General features: G+C 51.9%; 8 protein-coding genes and 1 non-coding gene across 9 annotated transcripts; 4 read left to right on the top strand and 5 right to left on the bottom strand.

Moving 5' to 3' along the window:
* Positions 1–21: 21 nt before the first annotated feature.
* Positions 22–444, bottom strand: SETTUDRAFT_67154 (uncharacterized protein; the record flags this gene model as incomplete). The annotated part of the gene is made up of 1 exon (XM_008026559.1): positions 22–444. A coding segment is annotated over one exon (423 nt), but the record flags the coding sequence as incomplete, so codon positions are not given.
* An 848-nt stretch (positions 445–1292) lies between these two features.
* Positions 1293–2133, top strand: SETTUDRAFT_168960 (uncharacterized protein). Its single transcript, XM_008026567.1, has 3 exons — positions 1293–1558; positions 1611–1658; positions 1706–2133. The coding sequence occupies exons 1-3, from the start codon at positions 1442–1444 to the stop codon at positions 1832–1834; spliced, it is 294 nt and encodes a 97-aa protein (XP_008024758.1). The 5' UTR covers positions 1293–1441; the 3' UTR covers positions 1835–2133.
* A 1296-nt stretch (positions 2134–3429) lies between these two features.
* Positions 3430–3528, top strand: SETTUDRAFT_t136. The gene has a single exon. It is a non-coding gene; the product is annotated as a tRNA-Ser (tRNA).
* A 44-nt stretch (positions 3529–3572) lies between these two features.
* On the bottom strand, positions 3573–4494 carry SETTUDRAFT_130756 (uncharacterized protein; the record flags this gene model as incomplete). The annotated part of the gene is made up of 2 exons (XM_008026566.1): positions 3573–4313; positions 4415–4494. 2 exons carry the CDS (start codon positions 4492–4494, stop codon positions 3761–3763), a joined length of 633 nt encoding a protein of 210 aa, XP_008024757.1. The 3' UTR covers positions 3573–3760.
* Positions 4495–5562: 1068 nt separating this feature from the next.
* Positions 5563–7206, top strand: SETTUDRAFT_168958 (uncharacterized protein). The gene has a single exon (XM_008026565.1). It carries the CDS (start codon positions 5589–5591, stop codon positions 7053–7055), a length of 1467 nt encoding a protein of 488 aa, XP_008024756.1. The 5' UTR covers positions 5563–5588; the 3' UTR covers positions 7056–7206.
* Positions 7207–7342: 136 nt separating this feature from the next.
* On the bottom strand, positions 7343–8299 carry SETTUDRAFT_109291 (uncharacterized protein; the record flags this gene model as incomplete). The annotated part of the gene is made up of 2 exons (XM_008026564.1): positions 7343–7695; positions 7753–8299. Coding segments are annotated over 2 exons (900 nt in total), but the record flags the coding sequence as incomplete, so codon positions are not given.
* Positions 8300–9918: 1619 nt separating this feature from the next.
* On the bottom strand, positions 9919–10132 carry SETTUDRAFT_28149 (uncharacterized protein; the record flags this gene model as incomplete). The annotated part of the gene is made up of 2 exons (XM_008026516.1): positions 9919–9971; positions 10033–10132. The coding sequence occupies 2 exons, from the start codon at positions 10130–10132 to the stop codon at positions 9919–9921; spliced, it is 153 nt and encodes a 50-aa protein (XP_008024707.1).
* A 782-nt stretch (positions 10133–10914) lies between these two features.
* Positions 10915–12563, top strand: SETTUDRAFT_161063 (uncharacterized protein; the record flags this gene model as incomplete). Its single annotated transcript, XM_008026563.1, has 6 exons — positions 10915–10964; positions 11013–11149; positions 11278–11296; positions 11348–11895; positions 11943–12457; positions 12507–12563. The coding sequence occupies 6 exons, from the start codon at positions 10915–10917 to the stop codon at positions 12561–12563; spliced, it is 1326 nt and encodes a 441-aa protein (XP_008024754.1).
* A 647-nt stretch (positions 12564–13210) lies between these two features.
* On the bottom strand, positions 13211–14407 carry SETTUDRAFT_168955 (uncharacterized protein). The gene has a single exon (XM_008026562.1). The coding sequence runs from the start codon at positions 14368–14370 to the stop codon at positions 13657–13659; it is 714 nt and encodes a 237-aa protein (XP_008024753.1). The 5' UTR covers positions 14371–14407; the 3' UTR covers positions 13211–13656.
* Positions 14408–19924: the final 5517 nt, after the last annotated feature.

The raw sequence follows: 19924 nt of genomic DNA, 5'->3' as shown, positions 1-19924 counted from the left end.
ATCGTATTTCTCGATATAATCGTGAAGTAGACGGAAGTAATTATGGTAATCTTCAAAATCGTCAGCTTTTTTGCGGTTTTGGTCGATGCCGGCGGTGTTTCTGGTGATAATTTTCTCTCTGTTCCGCCGAAGAAATCTTGTAACCCAGCTGTTAGATGGCTGTCTTTTTGCAATATTGGCAACATATTTTTTAATCATCTCTCGGGACGGTGGAGTACTACGCTCAGAGAGTTTTTCTATGTGCTGGACAAGGTATTTCTCTTGTTGTGGTGAGAGTAGTCGTCGTGGGTGTGCAGCGGCTGCACGCGACCGCGTTTTGTTTTGGTGGCGACGCGTCAAAGTTGATGCCGCAACACCATATATTTTTGCAGCTGCACGGTACGAGATTTGTCCTTCTGGACCTTGCGAATTGATTGCCGCAAGCGCATTTTCGATAGCTGTCATGGTGGTGGAGTTGTGGGGATTTGAAATTGGTGGGTTCTACTTTGGGAGATGCAGGGGGTGTTGCATTGTCTGACCCGTTGCACGCATTGACCGCCCACACTAGCGCTCATGGTGAGACGAAGGGCATGGCTTGGGAAAAGTTGGGGTAACTTGGTCTTGATGCATCCGTGTCCTTTGCTGCAATCATACCCAGTGTGTGGCGTAGTTGGGAGGGGACTCCCTGCGACTGTCAAGACACATAGCCCGACGGATCAGACGAAACCAAGATAGCCAACTCATCCACCCATATGTACATTTGTCTGTGCGGCCATCGTGGGGTAATGGCCAGTGTCCATCCCAGGAACGGCTATTGGAGACGGTGATCGACATTCGATGTGTTCGCCAAGATGCTGTTGGTATGCCGCCGATTACACTCGATTAACGTTAGCCGGATGTCTTAGGCCCCTGGAGAGAGTGCAAAGCAGAGAAAAGCCGTGTCGCAGATTTATTCTGCGGTGGTGGTGGCAAAGAGATCGTCTTAAAGTGCCTGCAGTCGTTCTGTGCAACCCGAGTGTAGACGTGGCAGGTGTACTGGCTATGTTAGAATTTAGCGCTGCCATGGAGGATACGTCGAATCGGCTGCAGGCCGACCAAGTTGCCAGATGTTCTAATCGTTTCCGGGACTGCGTGAGCGGTCGGCTCATAGAAAGTGTCCTGGGGCTCGGTCTTTCTCGCTGCCCAATGGCGTCGGTTGGGCTGAGCAGGGCGAACAGTGAGGCGAAAGGCATCAGTGCGTCCACGCCCAACGAAGGACTTGGTTGCAATGGATGCGTCGCACCCTCGTCCCGAACGAGGACCGGTGTGGAAAGCTCATGTAAGCGAACCTGGAACACAAGGCCGTCGATCATGTGTATAAGTCGTCTGCGTGCCCAACCTCGACTCTATCCCCAAGCACGCGCCTAACACACAAATCGGCCCTCATCTTGTCTCTTACCGTGAAAGCTCCCACTCGAACATCATGGCTGTACCCAATTCGTACTTTGTTCCTGGCTTTGGCATTTCCAGAGCTGTCATCCAGAATGAGATCCGTTATCACTGTGGGCCCGATGCGATAGTCCGACCGTACACCTTTCAGGTACTTGATACTGGCCATTGTACGATGCAACATATGCTGACCCGACAATCAGGGCCGCGACGGCTTCCTGATTACGACGATCGGACCTCCATTGACCAAGGTACATGTCGTACTCGACCCTGATGTCCAGAGTCTAACAATCGACAGGCTCAAATCGACGACTTGAAGATGTCTTCTCTTGAGTACGAAGAAAAACAGTCCCGTATCGCCGACGAGCCAAACGTCTTTGTCAACGCTCCCATCCCGATTAACCAGAGAATACGACGAGGCACCTAATGGCGGTGCCTGACCCGGCCGTGGCTAGTTGGATACCACGACCGAGCTCCCGAAAAGCGTCTGCCTTATACCCCATGCTTGGCAGTTGTCGCGTGTTTTCTTTGGCTGGAATCCTGATTTAGCGTGCATATCGTCTCTCGGTGGTCATTTGATGATTTCATGATATACGTCGTTTTGGTTCCGTTGGTGATTTGGATCTGGTGTTTGGAATTCCAAAGAGTCTCTCCTCGAGACTGGTGTTTACTTGAACGAACTGAGAAAATTGTAGCCTTAGTCTCCGACGAAAGTATTTGTTGATTTCCGAACCTCAATCGCCCCAAGGAATGTCGTGTCGCCGTGCATGGCCATGGTCTCGACACGGTCGTGTCTGTTGCTAGGTCTCTTTGGTCACTTGTTGTACGCGGCGAGGGTGACGATGGCGTTCGGATCTCACACTGCGTATCGCAGTGGGCTGGCGTGCAGGAATTGGTGAGCAAAAATGCGGACAGCATTGACTGTCTCCAAGATGAGAGTGTCGTCACCTTTGGACTGACTGACTGATCTGGCGGTGGGAGCTTGTTACGCTACCGGTGCCATGTCGCATTGTATTGTAGATTGATGACAACGTGAAGTTGAGGAGAGATGAAGGTAAGATGTGTGTGTGTCGAGCATTGCTGAGGTTGTGGTGACAAGAAGGAGCTTAAGCCACTTCCAAGACGCAGGGACGAGTGGCGTGTGATTGGACAAAGCGCGCGCGAAATTGTGACTGGTGTGAAGTGTCGTCACAAACAACGCAGCGTGATTGATGTGACGACAAGCGCCTCGACACGTCGTGATGTGCGCTGTCCAACCAACCAGTCATTACACGTCGCGTAGAGTTGACTCACAGTCGCGGATTGCAAATTCTTGGTGCGAACAGAACTCACAAACTCATCCAGCCGCCACACACTCTTCCAGCCAGCGCCTTTAGATTTCTTCGGCTTTATATGTCATGAACGCTTCTTGCTTCTGTCCGGCCCAGACAGAGGCAGAGCTTTGGTGCCATTGCGCTCTCCCGCACCTTTGGCGATCTTCACGTCATTGCAAGGGCCTCAAGTGAACAAATGCTGTCCAACCTCGCTAGACATTGATGATCTACAAAGAATCAACCATTGGAAAGCCGAGAAACAGTTTGAATGTGAATTCCTGGCGCAAACCTGGGCGACCTACTCTAACAGGTTATGGACTAGTCTGAAAACGGTCACTGGACCAGCGTCAGTAGATGAATTCTCGCCCAAAGCTCCACTATACAGCCTTCCACTGTGTGACTGCCAAAAAAGGACGAGTCTCCTTGTGTCATGTCGTCTACCGGCCATCCTTTCGCTCAAACAAACAACCACCATCGTTGCCTGATTGCAATCCACAACCCACCTTGTGCCACTCGAAGAACCGGAATGCAGGCACACTATCCAACTCTGCATGTTATGCACAAAGTCTCTGACAAGAGCAGTTTCGCTGACGTAATGTCACGCAGCCCCGCCGTACCCACATGGTGACATGTCCTGCAGCCCGAGACACAGCTGTTTTGCGCAATATAGTCATGCCAAATACCTGACTTTTCATCGAAGCAACATTACGGCACTTTGGCGGAGTGGTTAACGCGCTGGCCTGCTAGTCCCAAACGGGAAAGCCAGCCAGTTCCTTCGGGAGCGAGAGTTCGAATCTCTCAGGTGTCGCATTAACTACTTTCTTTTTGCTATTGCACTGTGTTCGAGTCACACGGGTGTGTACGAACCACTTCCTTTTTGCCGGTTTATTGTACTCTATGCATTGTGATTGTGGGAGCGGACTGATATCTTGGACCAATCGTGTGTGGAAGTGGTATGGTATGCACAGCTGGATTTGCCGAGTTCAAGGACTACGTAGCTCATGTTGAACTCAGAATCTACTCCGACTCTGTGCACACGACTACATGACATGGCACATGTCTGGACCCTGGCTCTTTGCACCCTCTTCGGTGGTTGTCTTTGCACATGTTTTGGCAATATCCTCGAGCACCTCGCGACACAACTCGCCCGTCAATGCACTGCACTCGGCATAGCGATCGCATAGCATACCCTGTGCAGTCTGTACCCCTTCATGCGGCATGACACTGGGACCCTTGCCCTTGCTATCAGGCCCGAGCTCCTCTATTGTCCACTGCTTCCTCAGATCGCGCTTGAGCCCCAGGACCATGACGGGCAGATTCTCGTCCTGGTTGAAGTGCTTGTTCACGATGGGCAGCCACGTCGATGCCAGAGACTCGAGCGAGGCGCGCGAAGAGATGTCGTAGCAAAGAATCACGAATTGGGGGTGTAGCAGAGTGTAATTGTAGGGCGATGCGGTGTCAAAGAATTGCAGTCTATAAGAGCGGCCGTAAAGTGTAATGTCAAAAGCGTAGGGCTGGTCCATGTCGCGTAGCTTGGGCAGCTGGTAAGGCGGGAGGTTGTCGCCTTGGGGCCGGATACCCAGGGTCAGGCGTCTAATGAGAGCGAGGTCAGCAATGCCTGTAATAGAGCTCTCTGCCATGCACACACGGTGCCTAGGAAACGCCGGACCAAGCGCGCTCGTGGGTAGACTCACGATAAGAACGTCGACTTTCCAACCTCTGCGTCCCCGAGTAACAGCACATTGATTTCTGGAGGCAGCGACGTGTAGGCCATGGTGGGTCGTCTGCCTTGGGCGCGAATATTCAAGGGGGCTTCATGTTTGCAATCGCGACGGAGGGTCGAGTTGGAGTGGAGTGCTTGGGCACGGAGATAGGCGTTAATCCTGTCTTGGCAGAGGTGTAGTCAAGACGATGACAGCATTCGTTGCCGTCGACGTCAGCCACACGAAACCTCATATGGGTCTTTAACCGTGACAATTCCTGGTTAGCACGTTGCACGAGAGAAATGGCTGGTATCCCTGGATTGACTAGGCACATCACGCTTGGACCCAATGAGTTTGCACCGCTCCAGCGAACATGTGTTGCCTTGACGAGGACGTCTTCATTCACTCCGCACTGGCAATCAAGGATTGACTGAAATTACAGCGATCCCCGAGACGATTACGTGCGTTTACATGGAATATCCTGACGCCATCCGCCACAGGTCCGGCTACTCCTTTGTCGCTATTCTGGCTATTGTCACCTCCACAGGGTTAGGCACAGGGCGAATACAACCGCTAATTACAATCAGCAGTACCTTGTCCAACGCCTCAACAGCCTTTGCCTACGAATATACTCCCACACGAGCCGTGGCTAGGTAATTGCGATGCAAAATGGCCACAACTTAGGCCTGCCGGCTGTGCGATGCAGGGCCCCGCATTTGATACCCGCGATAGCAATAGTGTTGTCCTTGGCCAGAAACCTCAATTACCCGTGCCTGGCAACAACCGCTGCTGGCCTTGGCAGCGCACTTGTCACCACAAACCAGGAGTCTGGATCCCTTGCCCTCGCGTCGTGACCAGGACCATGACCAGCTCGCTTTTTTGCGTTAGTCTACCTCTTCATACGGCCCTAGCACAGAGATAACAACTCGGACCTGCTGAGAATTGCAGCGCAAGCACGCCAGCCAAGTACGCTTGCAGCTTTGGGGGCTTGGGGAAAGCATCCTTAATTACCAATAAGGAAGCTGGCAAGTCTGCCCTTGTATTCCAACGGCACAACGCGAAGCACTATGCAACGGCTATTGAATACAAAAGGGCCCTGTGGCGACGTCCTCTTCTTCACGCCCTGCCATCCCTGCCTTGTCAAGCATTCTTTCTACCGCCCGCCATGAAGGTCGCCGCCCTCCTCGGACTGCTTCCCGGAGCTGCCCTTGCTTCTGATGTGCTGAGCGTCGCCTTCTACGCCAGGGAGAAGACCCAGCTGTACGACTTCATCTCTGCCAACAGCGAGATCGACTATGGTTGCCACCCACAGGTCCTGGCCGCGGGCAACGAGCACAAACTGCACGCCATCATTTCAAAAGACCATCTGGAGCACTTCAAGCGCAGCCTAGACCCAGAGCTTGTCCGTGTCGAGCGTTTGGACAAACTGAACAAGCGCCAGGCAGCCACTGCGCCCATAGGCAAAGGCGACCGCTTCAAGGGAGGAAAGATTGCGCCTCGCGGTCTCGGTACTCAGAAGCCCAGTGAATACCTTAAGCTCCAAGAGGCGGGCGTCATGAACGCAGATGAAGTCTACACGGCCATGAAGGGTCTGGAGAAGGAGTATGGCATGCCTCTTTTCACCACGCCCTACAAGACCTTTGAAAACAACACCATCATTGGCGGTGTTGCGAACAAAGCCGAGAAGATCAACAAAGACAAGCAGTACATTTACTTCACGAGCGGAATCCATGCTAGAGAGCGCGGCGGACCAGACAACCTAATCTACTTTGTCTCCGATCTGCTGTACGCCAACAGGCACCGCATTGGCCTCACCTACGGCAACAAGACGTACACCAATAGCCAGGTCAAGAAAGCTCTCGGCGCAGGCGTTGTCTTCATCCCCATGCTGAACCCCGACGGCGTGCGACACGACCAAGCCAACAGCAACCTGTGGCGCAAGAACCGCAATCCCGCATCATCACGACCCGGTGAGCCCCTCAGCGTCGGCGTCGACCTTAATAGGAACTTTGACTTCCTCTGGAACTTTACCGAAAAGTTTGATCCCTCGGTTTCGCCAGCTTCCACCAACCCAGCCTCCCAAGCTTTCTACGGCACGGCGCCCTTTTCCGAGCCCGAGACCAGAGACATGGCTTGGGTGTACGACCAGTACCCCAACATCCACTGGTACATTGACGTGCACTCGGCCGCAGGCACGCTCCTGTACTCATGGGGCGACGACATAAACCAATCCCAAGACCCCAAGCAGAACCTATTCAACCCTGCGTACGACGGCAAGCGTGGCGTCGTCGAGGACGACCTGTACAGAGAGTACATTTCGCAGGAAGACTGGGACAACGTTCGCACTGCCGCGAACCGCACGACCGACGCCATGATGGCTGTGGGCGGCCGCCAGTACGTGCCCCAGCAAGCCGTGGGCCTGTACCCTACATCTGGTGCGAGCGACGACTGGTCGTTTAGCCGCTGGCACGGAAACAAGAAGCTGAACAAGGTGTATGGGTACACAATGGAGTTTGGCTATGCCACCAATTTCTACCCTACTGCCGAGGAGTTTGTGCAGAACATTATTGATACGAATGCCGGATTTATGGAGTTTATTCTCACCGCCGATGAGATTGGGCTCAAGGCTTAGGGCTTGACGTCTTTTTCTATCGAGGTAGTGGTAGAAGGTGGCTTGACGGCAAGTTGCTGAGGCGATGGGATGAATTATGAAAAACAGAAGCAATTGTTGTTGTAGCAGTAGTCTTAGAGTGTAGTAGTATTAGTCATTAATGCATTGCCCGTGAAGCAAAATCTGTAGCTTATCATGTCATTGTACAAGAACCTCCTACCCAAACACGATGTGTGTAAACGCATCCATCAACTACTCTGCAACGGCATGAAAAAGCCATGGCGCACGCGTTTTCTACCGTGCAGCATTCATGTGTAGGACGCGCTTATCAAGGGTGCTTTGCCCTTGCCTTTATAGCTAGATGACGGATGACGCTGGGTTAGAAGCGCATTTGTGCTTCGGTCGCTTGGGATAGAGCTGCTGGATGTGTGCGAAGAGGTAGACTCTAGGTCGTGAGGGGTTGCGGCGCCTGGAGAGAGCGATAGATCGGTGTAGATGACTGATGTGTGTCTTCCTATTGTCATTGGAGTCATGTCATTACCGTCTTCTTCGTGTTCTTCGTCATGGTCATCAATATCTTCGTCTTCGTCTTCGTCGTCGTCGTCCTCTTGCTCGTTTTCCTGATCCCACGCTTCACCATTCTCAAACCGCATGTCGTCCTCTTGGTATTCTCCATGCATATCCTCGAAATCCCGCAGTCGAGACGCCATGAGGTCACCCTCCATCACCCTCATCCTCGCATGCTCCTCCCTCAACTCAGTCCCGAAATTCCTCCACGTCAAACTCACCCTACACGCCTTGAGCCCCGCGGTGCGCAGCGACTCAAACCAATCTCTATGCTCTGTATACGGGACCCAGCGCGAGCGCCTCATATTAGGGGGCTTAGCCACGCTCGCCACATGGTCAAACAGCAGTTTGCGGCGGGGCACGGCATCGACGTCGAGTGTCTCCAGGACAGAGTGCTGGATATCTTTGCTGAAGCAGAGCCACTCGGTGGTGCCGTTGTTCATGCGAATCCCGAGCGCAGAGCCGCCCCTGTGGAAGGCCCCCGGGAGATAACATGCTTCGAGGCTGCCGGGGGGCACCTCGTCGCCTGCGGGGACGTGGTGGCTTGATAGCAAGTCAGGGCCAATGAGCACATCGATGTAGCCGTGCTCGCCTTTTTCCAGCAGCACACGCAGGTCCTGGACTGACAGCAGAGAGGCGCGGAAGTGGTAGATGGAAATATCGGTTTTGTACCGGTAATACGCGCATTGCCTCATTCTTGTTTTCCAGCTGTAGAAGAAGCCCCACGTGCTGTTTTCGTTTAGGTCTTGAATTCGTGATCAGAGGAGAAGAAGAGGAGGAGAAAGTTGTCTAAAGGGCGTCAATACTAGTGGTGGGATTAAGTTGAAAAGGAGCGGTTGAGACTTTTGGTTGGAAAAAATAAAACTTGGGTTTGGTTGCTTGCACATAGGTTATATATGGAAAGGGGGGAGTGAGCGGCGTGTCGCCCATGGTGGTTTAGCGTGGGTGGCTTGCTTTCACCGTGAGGGGTGAATTAGGGCGTGGGCATAGTGAAAGATGAAGGCGGCGGTGGGTTGTAAACAAACAACGTTGCCTGGCTTTGGTGAACCGTTGCTCGTCTTGTTGGAGACTGGATGACTGCAAATATAAGGAGCAGGCGGTTGTTATAAGTAGTGCAGATTAGTGGGCGTTTAGTAATATTTACGAATTGATGAGTTAGAATGTAGAAATATACTCAGCGTGGTTTGGGTCGAGGTTAAGATGTGATTTTCAGCATGGTGTAGCACTGAACCGTGTGGGAAGCCGAGGGTAGAATTTTGTCCAGTGATGGCTGTTGAGTTACAGTTCAGATTTGACAAGACAGTACTTTTATGTTTCTTGTTAGCTCTGAGTGTAGATTAGTACCTACTTGTTGTATATAAGGCATGGTACCTCACTGTTATCTTCGACTGTGTACTCTACTGCATTGGGAGATCAGCTACTTTAGCACGTGCAAAGCACTCGTAGAGCATATATTCGTTGTTGGCAAAGATCAACCTTTCACTTGTCTTGGACCATTCGGGATGTGACAGATGCATGCGGTCTATACTCAATGCTAACCAGTTGGAGCAAGAAGGGTCTCCGTACTTTATCTAGCCATATTGGGAAAGCTGCGGAAATCGGTTATTTGAGGATGCATGGGTGACTGTGATGCACTCATCAAGCCATACTTGTTCAGCATGGATACCTCTTTTGAAAAAGGAGATGCGGGACTCTTCGCTTTTGGGAATACGCGCATCGAAGCTGTTGACAATGGAGATGATATGAATGAGTTACAGAAGCTGTGCGGTAGTAAAGTAGTAGAGGTGAGATATCATGTCTGTAGTCAGTGATGCTGTATCCATTGCTACTGAAGATGAGAGAGAACATGCCAAGACATTCTGTTGGGTAGAGGTCGATATCCAGTTCTATAGCCGTGCTTGGATATTCCAAGAATTCGTCTTATCGACGCTCGCGGTACTCTTCTCTTACTGTGGCGTGCACGTAATCGATGGTGAGCATGTAGCAGGCCGAGATGACGTCGAGGGAGTGATGCTGCTGTCAGCCAGCGCATGCAGCGTAACGTAGCGTACTAGGACTACGGTGGGGCCTTTGAGTATGTTACGGGCCGTACTCTAGATGGTATCAAGGCTCCAGCGTGGTACAGCCGATGATTACTGTATTGAGCCTAGTGGTTACCGTGTTTGGTCTAGCACAGGTTAAGCAGGAGGTACGAAGGAGCTCGGATCTGTTAGGTCCCACCTGTCATTCACGTGCTGGGATTCTCTTCACCGTCTACTAGAAAAACAAGATTTATGACTTCAAGTGTACGTGCGAATAGATCTGGTGAATAAAGCAACTACTTTGGGGTTTTGGAGTAAAACTTGCTGCTGTTGTGTTGTGTCTGTACAGCTGTGCAGCTAGATGGGACATGTTAATACGAGCTCCTTGGTACCATGCATCAAAGTCGCACCGCAGTAGGTCCCGGTGTACGAGGTGCCAGCCATGGATGGATGGTACTGGCGCGTGAACTTGTTCCTGGTGCGCTTGGCCATGTTGGAGGCATGCGGCATTGCTGGTGATACAGTCGTATAGAGGGCAAGCGGCTTAGCAACGGGAGTGAATAGATTGGACGGATGAGCTGACGACGAGGGCAGGCAGCCGACCCAGCACGCTTGGAAGGCTACCGTGGCATATGCACGCTACAAAAGTTAATATGGAGAGTATTATCTGGGGCGGCTCGCTATACTTTCACGTTTTGCCTACTGTTGCATAGTGGTAGGCGGGTCGGCGCCGGCGAGACGACGGCAGCACGTGAGAGCCATAGACAGACAGGCTATGGCGCAATTGCTGACCGCCAGCACGCTGCATGCGAGGGCTGTTCCGGTGGCGGGCGTGGCAGCTGTTATTTCTCCGGCGTGCAGCGTGCAGTCGAGAAGACGCCTGCTGACAAGGTTTGCAGAGGCAGAGGGAGGGGCGCGCGCTCGGCAGAAAAAAGTGCATGAGCCGAAGGAGGCGACCGGGATGACGAGGGCGCAAGCGTGACGACAGAGAAACAGACTGGCACCATTGCCATTACAACTATGCACGCCGTCGCATTCCTGATCGCTGACTCGCCCCAAGCCGCCCGTCCATGGCCGATAGACGGCTAGCCTGGCCTGATTCCCTTCCCCTTCGCCCTGCTGCCCAGCCCAAATCTTTTCCCTTTATCGATAAGAGCATTTTCTACGCGAGCCCCCAGGCCCGTCTCACCAGTCCAAGTCTCTCTCTGATCTGAGACTGCCCGCCGCGCCCCAGCAGCCAACCTCACCACCACCGCCTCTCCCGCCTCTCCCGCCGCTGCCCGCCCTCCAAGATGAGGAACATTGTGGTGCTTGGCGGAACTTCGCATCCGCAGCTGACAGAGTACGTAGCCGCGCCGCACGGCAGGGCGCCTCGCTGACTGCCCGACAGGACCATCTGCAACCACCTCGGCATACCCAAGGCCAAGGTGCTGCTGGACAAGTTCAAGGGCGGCGAGACGAGGGTCGAGATCCAGGAGAGCGTGCGAGGAAAGGACGTCTTCATCATCCAGTCGGGTGGTGGTAAAGGTACGCCCTTGCAGCCTGCTCCCGCGCGCGTCGCATTTTTTTTTGTTCTGCTCGCACCGGCGAGAGTCGCACCGCAGCACTGCCAATGCCCCCGCCGTACCCTGGCTAACCTTTGGTGTCGCGCACAGTCAACGACCATTTGATGGAGTAGGGCCCATGCTCATGGTATAGTCGAGTCAAGTGCCTGACGTACTCCAGACTTCTCATCACCATCTCTGCATGCCGAACCGCCTCTGCGAAGCGCATCACCGCCGTGCTCCCCCTCTTCCCCTACTCGCGCCAGTCGGACATTCCCTACAACAAGACGGGCGCCCCGCTGGCCAAGGTCCCTGGCCGCTCCAGGACCGGCACCTACTCGCTCGACTCGCACCCCCAGACGCCGCACCCAGGCCAGCCTGAGAGCGCCGGTCTCACAAATGGCTCTGCAGCGCTGCACCACCAGCTCAGCAAGGTGAAGCTCGACGAGCGCAACGGCATCACCTCGAATCCTGCAAGCCCTGTCAAGACCAACGGCGTCAAGGGAGACAAGACTGCCTACTTCAACGGCGACCACGGCACCAACGGCACCAACGGCACCAGCGGCACGCAGACGCCTGGCACTCTGACTCGCCAAGCCACCATTACCAAGCCCCCAGCCTTTGAGCCTCAGGTCGGATACCGCCAATGGGTCGCTCAGGCCGGTACTTTGATTGCGGACCTTCTCACTTGCGCCGGCGCCGACCATGTCATTACGATGGATCTCCATGGCATGTACCATTTCTCAACAGAATGGGAATCTTGCTAACAACCTCAGACCCGCAATACCAGGGATTCTTCGATATCCCCGTAGACAACCTCTACGGCCGTCACCTTCTCCGCAAATACATCCAGTTCAACATCCCCAACTACCAGCAAGCCGTGGTCGTCTCCCCTGACGCTGGTGGTGCCAAGCGAGCCACGGCCATTGCTGATGCCCTCGGCATGCCCTTTGCCCTTATCCACAAGGAGCGCCGCCCTACGCAGATAAGCGACCGCCAGAATGCGACCATGATGCTGGTCGGAGACGTGTCAGACCGTACAACAATTCTCATTGACGATTTAGCCGACACGTCGAATACCGTTACGCGCGCGGCAAAGCTATTGAAGAAGGAAGGCGCTACCCAGGTCATTGCGCTGATTACGCACGGCATCCTCAGCGGAGATGCTATTGAGCGCATCAACGCCAGTGCGCTGGACAAGGTCATTGTGACCAACACGGTGCCTCAGGACGAGCACAAGTCGAGGTGCCCCAAGCTGGAGGTCCTGGAAGTGGGCAATGTCTTCGCCGAGGTAGGTTGACAAGGTCCAATCAACAATGAGGCGTGCTGACAGCAAACAGGCCATTCGCCGCGTCCACCACGGCGAGAGCATCAGCGTGCTGTTCGATTACAGTTAGTACCTCTGCTCGTTCAACATATGCCATCCCTGCAACCATGTTGCCAATTTCGCTACACCGCACTCGGCCACGGCCCGCTGGGAACCTTGAGCGATAGAAAAGACTTGGCTAAACGCCTTATTGTTCCATTATTGAAGGCTGCGCATACTTTGGACCCTCCTTTCTATGAGATTTGGATTGGCATGGGTCTCTTGTTTGACTTTGTATGCTTTCGTGTCTATACAACCGCTGGGGAGCGGTCTATATAAAATACCTGAATGTGCAAATAAGCATATGTGCATGGACTGGCGTTTTGAGGGCGGTTCCTTACCAAAAAAAAACATGAATAGTCTCATGCCATTTGTCGGTCGAGTCAGTGCTGCATGTTCTCATGTCTGTGCTGGCTCTGCCTGTACGAAATGCTGGTGTTATTCAAGGCACAAAAACTGTCTTTGAGTATCTGTAAATATCTCATCACGCCTGCCTTGAGACTAGCGTTGAGAGAGCGGGAGAAAAGTTCTTTTTAGACGTTCTTTGAAGTAAGGTAGGAACGATGGGCAATGCTACATCACATGATCAATCCAAGTATCAGGTCCGACATGGCCAGGTACAAGAAAGGACATGTTAATTGAAGGTCATGGCGACTAGATGCGGACATGCAGCTTGGGAATTAGTTTTGATATTCTATTGCAGAAAGAAGAATTACTACTATGCATGTTATGGAAAAATATCAATGAAAAGCGCTATATCGCTTATCCTTCTTCTTCTTCTTCTTCTCCTTCTTCTCCTATCTGTAACAATCTTGAAATCGGGGTATATCATCAACTCTTCCCTTCTTCTGCTTTATTCGCCTTTCCTCACGCGAAATTGCCATCCAGTAAGCAGCGTCTCTCCTTCTCCGCGTGTCTTGAACAATGCGCATCTCTCGCCCTCGACACGACAAACTGCACAGTGTTGTGCAGCGCAGCGGGCAAAACACAACAGCACCTCGCTCAGCATCTTGAATCCCCCTCTCTTTTCTTTCGCGCACACGGTACAACGCGTACCGGTACATACGCCTCGAAACATGCAGTAGATAGCTAGCGTAAACCATCCTTCTCTTCTCTCCCCCTCCTCATCGAATCCCATCCTCCCACCTCCCTACCCCACTATCCTTTCTGCGCGACCCCTCATTCTTGCCATCCCCCGGCGTAAACAACTCTGCACTTAGCACTAGCACCGCTGGCACAACCGCTAACGCGTCAATGGTGCCGTTGCGGCTGCGCTTCTTGCCCTGGTGCCGCAAGTCCATCATGGCGTTTACCTCGCGCGACTTGACCACGTCTCTGCGCACGCGCGGCCAATCCTCGCTGTGGCGCGCTGTTGATTTCGGGCTGGTGGGCGACGTAGTGCTAGTAGCGGTGCTGCTGGACACAACAGTAGTAGCAGCAGCAGCGGTAATCGAGGAGGAAGAGAAGCGACGGAGCCGGAACGGCGATAGCGATGATAGCGTTCTTGAGCGAGATCGAGATGGAGACGTGTCGCCCTCTGTGGCGCCGCCTGCACCTGAGCCCCTGCTGATGCTCGCGCTGGCGCCTCGCGATACAACAGCGCTGTTTGCGTATGCCGTGGGGATGCGTGGGAGTGGAATGTTGATTTCTGTATACAATGGCCCTTCGTATTCGACTTGGAACCGCTCTTCGAGGGGAGCACCTGCTTCGGGGAGTTCGACGGGCGGCGCGTCGTGAGCGTGTTGTGCGTTTGTTGAGGTTGTGGTTGTTGTTATTGCTGATGTGGGGGCTGAATCCAGCACGGGAAAAGGTTCAAAATATGTCATGCTGTGTTGCATTTTGGCCTTCTCTTTTCTCTCTTTTCTTTGATTTTCCCCCTAGAATATGTTCCAACGTCTCTGTATGTGTGCAATATGCAACGACGAAGTACAGCCGGCTGGGGGGGAGCTGAGACGATATCTATCTAAAAAGGGCTGAGATTCGATTTGTCTTAATTTTTTTACTTTCCCCGTTTTGGAAATAAGTCAGGCAGGTTGGGCTGGGTAAAGTAATGATAATGCCTGCCTACCAGCCTCCTAGTGTCCCGAAGGCGGTGTTATGGGCTGGCGGCCTAGCACAGCCTCGTTTTAGGCAAACCGTGGAACAACGTAAACGCCTCCTTTTAACAACTACTAGCCGATGTTGATGACGGTGATGAGCTGAGACCGTCGGTGTGAGAGTGGGTGTGTGGGGAAATTATCGTCTGTTTGTTGTTATCGTATTTCGCTTTTTCTCCTTCACAATGCAGGGGGGAGCATATTGGTATTGTTGATGTTTGTCGCACAGAGTCGCGTCCTTCTCGTCAATGTCGTTATCGTGTCTACACCCCCCCCAAAACCACTGGTTAATACAACATGCCTACCTGTGACTGGCATTGCCGACACACCCAAAACACGCGCCAACGCCTCCCATGATTAGCACTTCAGCTGATCACAACCAGCCCCAATCCCGCACGCGTTGATCCTTGACTCAGCCGCCGGTAAGAAGAGGGGGTGTGGGCATGGGCTTGCCATCAGAAGCCGTTTTACCCGCCGGTGTATGTATGCGTGAACTGCTGTGAGAGAGAGGAGATTGGCGCGCTGCCCTGTGTGTCTGTGGGTGGCGTAGTTTGCGCTGGGCTGAGCAAAGCCCGTCAATGCAGGACCAAGGATCCCCGCCTGTTTGAGCGGCTGAAGACATGTCGTGCGTGGGGCTGAAGTCACAGCAGACGCAGACACAGACATTGCAATTGAACAAGGCTTGACCTTCGTTTTGGGCGTAGCGGCTCCTGCTAGCGCTGTAGGCTTACTTAGGGCCTGTTCGGTAGAACTCCAGACGCCGTTCCAGACGCCGAATTCGTGGCGTGTGTGCATAGCGAGTGACGCACCCTAACAAACTATTAGGCTCTCTAACATCTAGACTATGATATCTTCACTACTAAGCTCCAAATTACTAATCAAAGAAGAGAGCATTAAACTAGCCCTATAAGTAATCAAGAAGCCTTAATTACTAACTCCACAACGCGCTACTATGCTATAGCCTGTTATATATTAATTCTGAACATTCTTTTTAGTATTGTTATTATATTTTACGCACTTATAACAAGTATATTAGCGATAGCCTTTTATGTATCAATTTAAATTTCTTTTTAATATTTCTATAAAATTTCATATACTAATAATAGGTATAAAAAGCTTATTTCAAGTTTTAGCTATTGTAACGGGCTGAACGCCCTTTGGATAGCTCCTCGATGGAATCTCGGTCAAGCAGCAGACGCCAGGTCTTACTCTGCAACCCGGCATCTGTGCGAGGCCTGAGCGGCGCCTAGACGACGCGCTCAGACACTTGGTGCAACCTTTCTCTGACAAGTAAATAAACACCACGCAAGTAGACTCTATAGCTCTCTATTAAATACAACCTCTTATATACCTCGCGATTGCTCCCTAGAGCGTAGCCCCTTACATTTTGTATTTAATCCTAATTAGACATAAGCCTTAGGTAGACTGTCTTCTAACTAAGTTTTAGAGCGTGTTGTTAGTGTAAGCTAGTAACATAGAGTTAGTGCTGCAATAGGTACGAAAGGCCTTTAGTGCAGCGAGAAGGTAGACCATCGCAAGACAGTACACCTAGGGCAGAGCTTCGCAGGAAGTTCAGCCGTGAGAGACAGTAGGCGATTTAGTCGCCCGGGACCTGTCTAGGAAGTCCTACCGTGTCTTAGAAAGCCAAGCCGTAGGCGCAACGTCGCGTGATAAACTACCTAAAGGCCACTTGGGCCTAGCGTATAGTTAGCTAGAAGCAGACGTTGTAGTAAGAAGTCCTGTCGATCCTCTATTGGACGGGGTGCAGGCCGTGCGATTACTCTCAATTAGAGACGAGATCCCACGAGCGAGACGGCAAGACGCGAGTCTTCCTAGAGACGCGACACGACAGCAGCCAAACGCTGTTTAGAACTAGCTAGAAGAGAAGTACAGCCAAAGGTAAGCCCTACTAGTCCTCACCAACGAGGAGTAGGCCGCAGTTAAGGACTGCGCGAGCGGATCAAAGAGCGACTGGAAGCCCTGCATATTAGCAAGCAAAGAACGAGACGTCCAAAACGAATTAGGCAATGGAGATTAACGTTCTAAACTTGAATGTGGAAGAGCTGGCGGCGTACGCTGCTGCCAAGAACCAGGCAGGAGTATCAGATGAAGAGATCCTGCGCGAAATTACACAAATGCTTAGAGAGGACAGATAGAAGGAGGCAGCAATCAGGCCAACGATTAAAGCGGTCGCCAAACGATCGGCCGTTGTGGGAGGAAAGGGCTCACTAAGGCAAGGAGGCTCGCCGAAGGCCAACCAGGATGCCATGGCCCAGATGATGGAGCTGATGAATCGGTTAACAGCCCAGAACCAGGTGCTAACGGAACGGCTCGTGGCACTCGAGCGTAACCAAGCTGAGGGGCGTTCAGAGTCGTCCCATAGAGCCTTTACGCCTCCCCTAGCAGCAGCCGCAATCGCTAAGCTAGCTGCGCGCAGGAACAAGTTCCCGCACCTAGAACTATTTAATGGAGATTAAACGAAGTACGTAGCGTTTAAATACAAGACTTAAGCTAAGCTCTAGCACGAGTACGAAGGAACTTCGAGCCTCGCTTAGATCGAGTACGTGGTTAGTAGGTGTACGGGCAAGGCAGCGGATGTACTTCTACCCTGGGCAATACAGAACTAGAGTAAACGCCACATTGAAGACCTCTAGAGCTTTATGGACCAGCAGTTTAACGACCCACACTAGAAGTCCAAAGCACTTGATCGCCTTTTAACTCTTAAACAAGGCAAGCTCTTAGTAAGAGACTATTACATGGAGTTTAACTGTCTTAAGATTCAGTCAGGCGAGCAGTTTAGCGAAGCAGCTAAGAAGAGTATGTTCTTAAAGGGCCTTCACACTAAGCTGCAGGAGGCTCTTGCTACGATTGATGAGAATCTATCGTACGAGCAGCTAGTCAATAAGGCAGTAAGAACGTCCAACAACCTCTACTAGGTAGGTCTCGTTAAACTGCGCGCAACGAGCTCCTAGGTGGTAGATCGCCCTACTACGACAACCGCTTAACACGAAGCTAGTCCAGACGTTATGGACTGGGAGCCTTCAAAGGTTAATTAGGCGCAAGAAGCTAAAGGCAAGCCACAACGACCTCCGCCCGACTGCTATTGCTGCGGAGAGCTAGGTCATATCGCGAAATACTGTCGAAACGCCACCTAAGTCAAGAAGGCAAGGCCCGCGCCAAGCAACGTTGGACATAAGCCGCAGGAGGAAGTCGATCAGGTGCCGAGTAGCGAGTTGGAAAAAGAGTAGCTCTGGACCAGAGTCTCGGTCCAGAGCCTCTAAAGATGGATTGGCAGATACGTAGCGAATGGAATTAGTTTCAGCAGAAGCATATACGTCCTCTACCAATTACCGTAGATCTTATTATAAACAACGTGGTAAACGCTGTCGCGCTTATTAACTGCGGATGCCTATGCTATGCACTAATTAGCAAGAGATTCGCTTACCGCCACTGTCTAGAGCGCTTTTAGATCCCCTCTTGGATAATTAAGGGAGTAAATAGCAAGCTATTAGAGATTAGCGAGGTTGCTTAATTCTTGTTTAAGATGCATAGGTACGAAGAGACTGCTTATGCATACGTGATGGACTTGTCCTCTAGTGAGGACGTGTACCTTGGCAGGGGATGGATGGACCACTAGGACGTATTAGTATCTCCTGCTAAGAAGAGTATTTTTATCTACTTAAAGGGCATTTAAGTAAGGTTGACTAAAGGACGCCTACAAGGAGGAGTTAGCTAAGTTAACGCCGCAGCGTTTGCGGCCTTAGTTTGTAGGCATAAGAACGCTCTAAATAGCGTTTAGATCTTCGCCGCGTTGATTGCAGACATCGACAAGGCGCTATAACTAAAGAAGCCCGTAGATGTACGAGCGCTGCTACTAACACAGTACTAGGAGTTCTATGAGCTCTTTAACCCGAAGCAAGCAGAGAAGCTTCCACCGCACCAAGGGCCAGGGGTGGACCACAAGATTGAGCTAGAGCCAAAGGATGCTCAGCCACCGTGGGGACCCCTCTATAGCATGTCGCGCGGAGAGCTTCTAGTCCTTAGAAAGGAACTTACATCACTTCTTGAGAAGGGATTTATCCGCGTAAGCAGCTCGCCAGCCGCAGCGCTAGTATTGTTCGCCAAGAAACCTGGAGGAGGGCTCCGACTGTGCATCGATTATTAAGCTCTGAACGCAATTACTAAGAAGGACTGGTACCCGCTACCCCTTATCTAAGAGACACTTAACAGCTTAAGCAAGGCTAAATAGTTTACAAAGTTAGACGTTATCGCAGCCTTCCACAAGATCCATGTCGCACTAGGCGATGAGTGGAAGACAGCCTTCCAAACAAGATTCGGACTGTTTAAGTGGCTAGTTACCCCCTTTAGCATGGCGAACTCCCTAAGTACTTTTCAACGATACATTAACTAGACCTTGAGAGAACACCTAGATGACTTCTGCTCAGCATACCTAGACGACGTACTAATCTACACCGATGGCGATCTGCGCCAGCACCGAGAGCACGTCCGAAAAGTGCTTAGCAAGCTGCAAGCCGCAGGGCTACAGGTAAACATTAAGAAGTGCAAGTTTAAAGTTAAGACAACTAAGTACCTTAGGTTCATTATTAAAGCAGGTAAAGGGATAAGCATGGATCTAGCTAAGGTAGCCGCAATCCGCGAGTGGGAGGCACCAAAGACAGTAAAGGGAGTAAGATCGTTCCTAGGGTTCGCGAACTTCTACTAAAGGTTCATTAAGAACTTCGCGCAGCTAGCCGCACCCCTTACTAGGCTTATAGGTGACGTCCCCTTCTAATGGGGATCTAAAGAGCAGTCAGCCTTTGAGAAGCTAAAGGAGATCTTCGTTACAGAGCCCACGCTGGCGGCGTTCGACCTAGATCGGGAGACAGTGCTCGAGTGCGATTCGAGCGGCTACGCGGTGGGCGGGGTGCTATCACAGTACGACGATGATGGAGTCTTACGGCCTTGCGCGTTCTTCTCGCAGAAGAATAGCGCGCACAAGTGCAACTACAAGATCCACAACAAGGAGTTGCTCGCGGTAGTACGATGCCTTAAGGAATGGGATTCTAAGCTGCGTTTAGTTAAGAAGTTCAAGGTGATTACGGATCACAAGAACTTAGAGTACTTCATAAAACCTCGCATGCTGAACAAGCGCCAGGTGAGATAGTCGCTTCTACTTGGTAGGTACAACCTAGAGCTGCTGTATTAGCTAGGCAAGTAGAATGTGAGAGCCAACGCGCTCTTAAGAAGAGAACAAGACCTGCCTGCAGGGGCAGAAGACAAGCGCTTGCAGAAGCGT

This window comes from Exserohilum turcica (assembly GCF_000359705.1).
Source record: "Exserohilum turcica Et28A unplaced genomic scaffold SETTUscaffold_19, whole genome shotgun sequence".
In the NCBI taxonomy this organism is placed as follows: Eukaryota; Fungi; Ascomycota; class Dothideomycetes; order Pleosporales; family Pleosporaceae; genus Exserohilum; species Exserohilum turcicum.
This window is presented reverse-complemented; position numbering and strand designations above follow the sequence as displayed.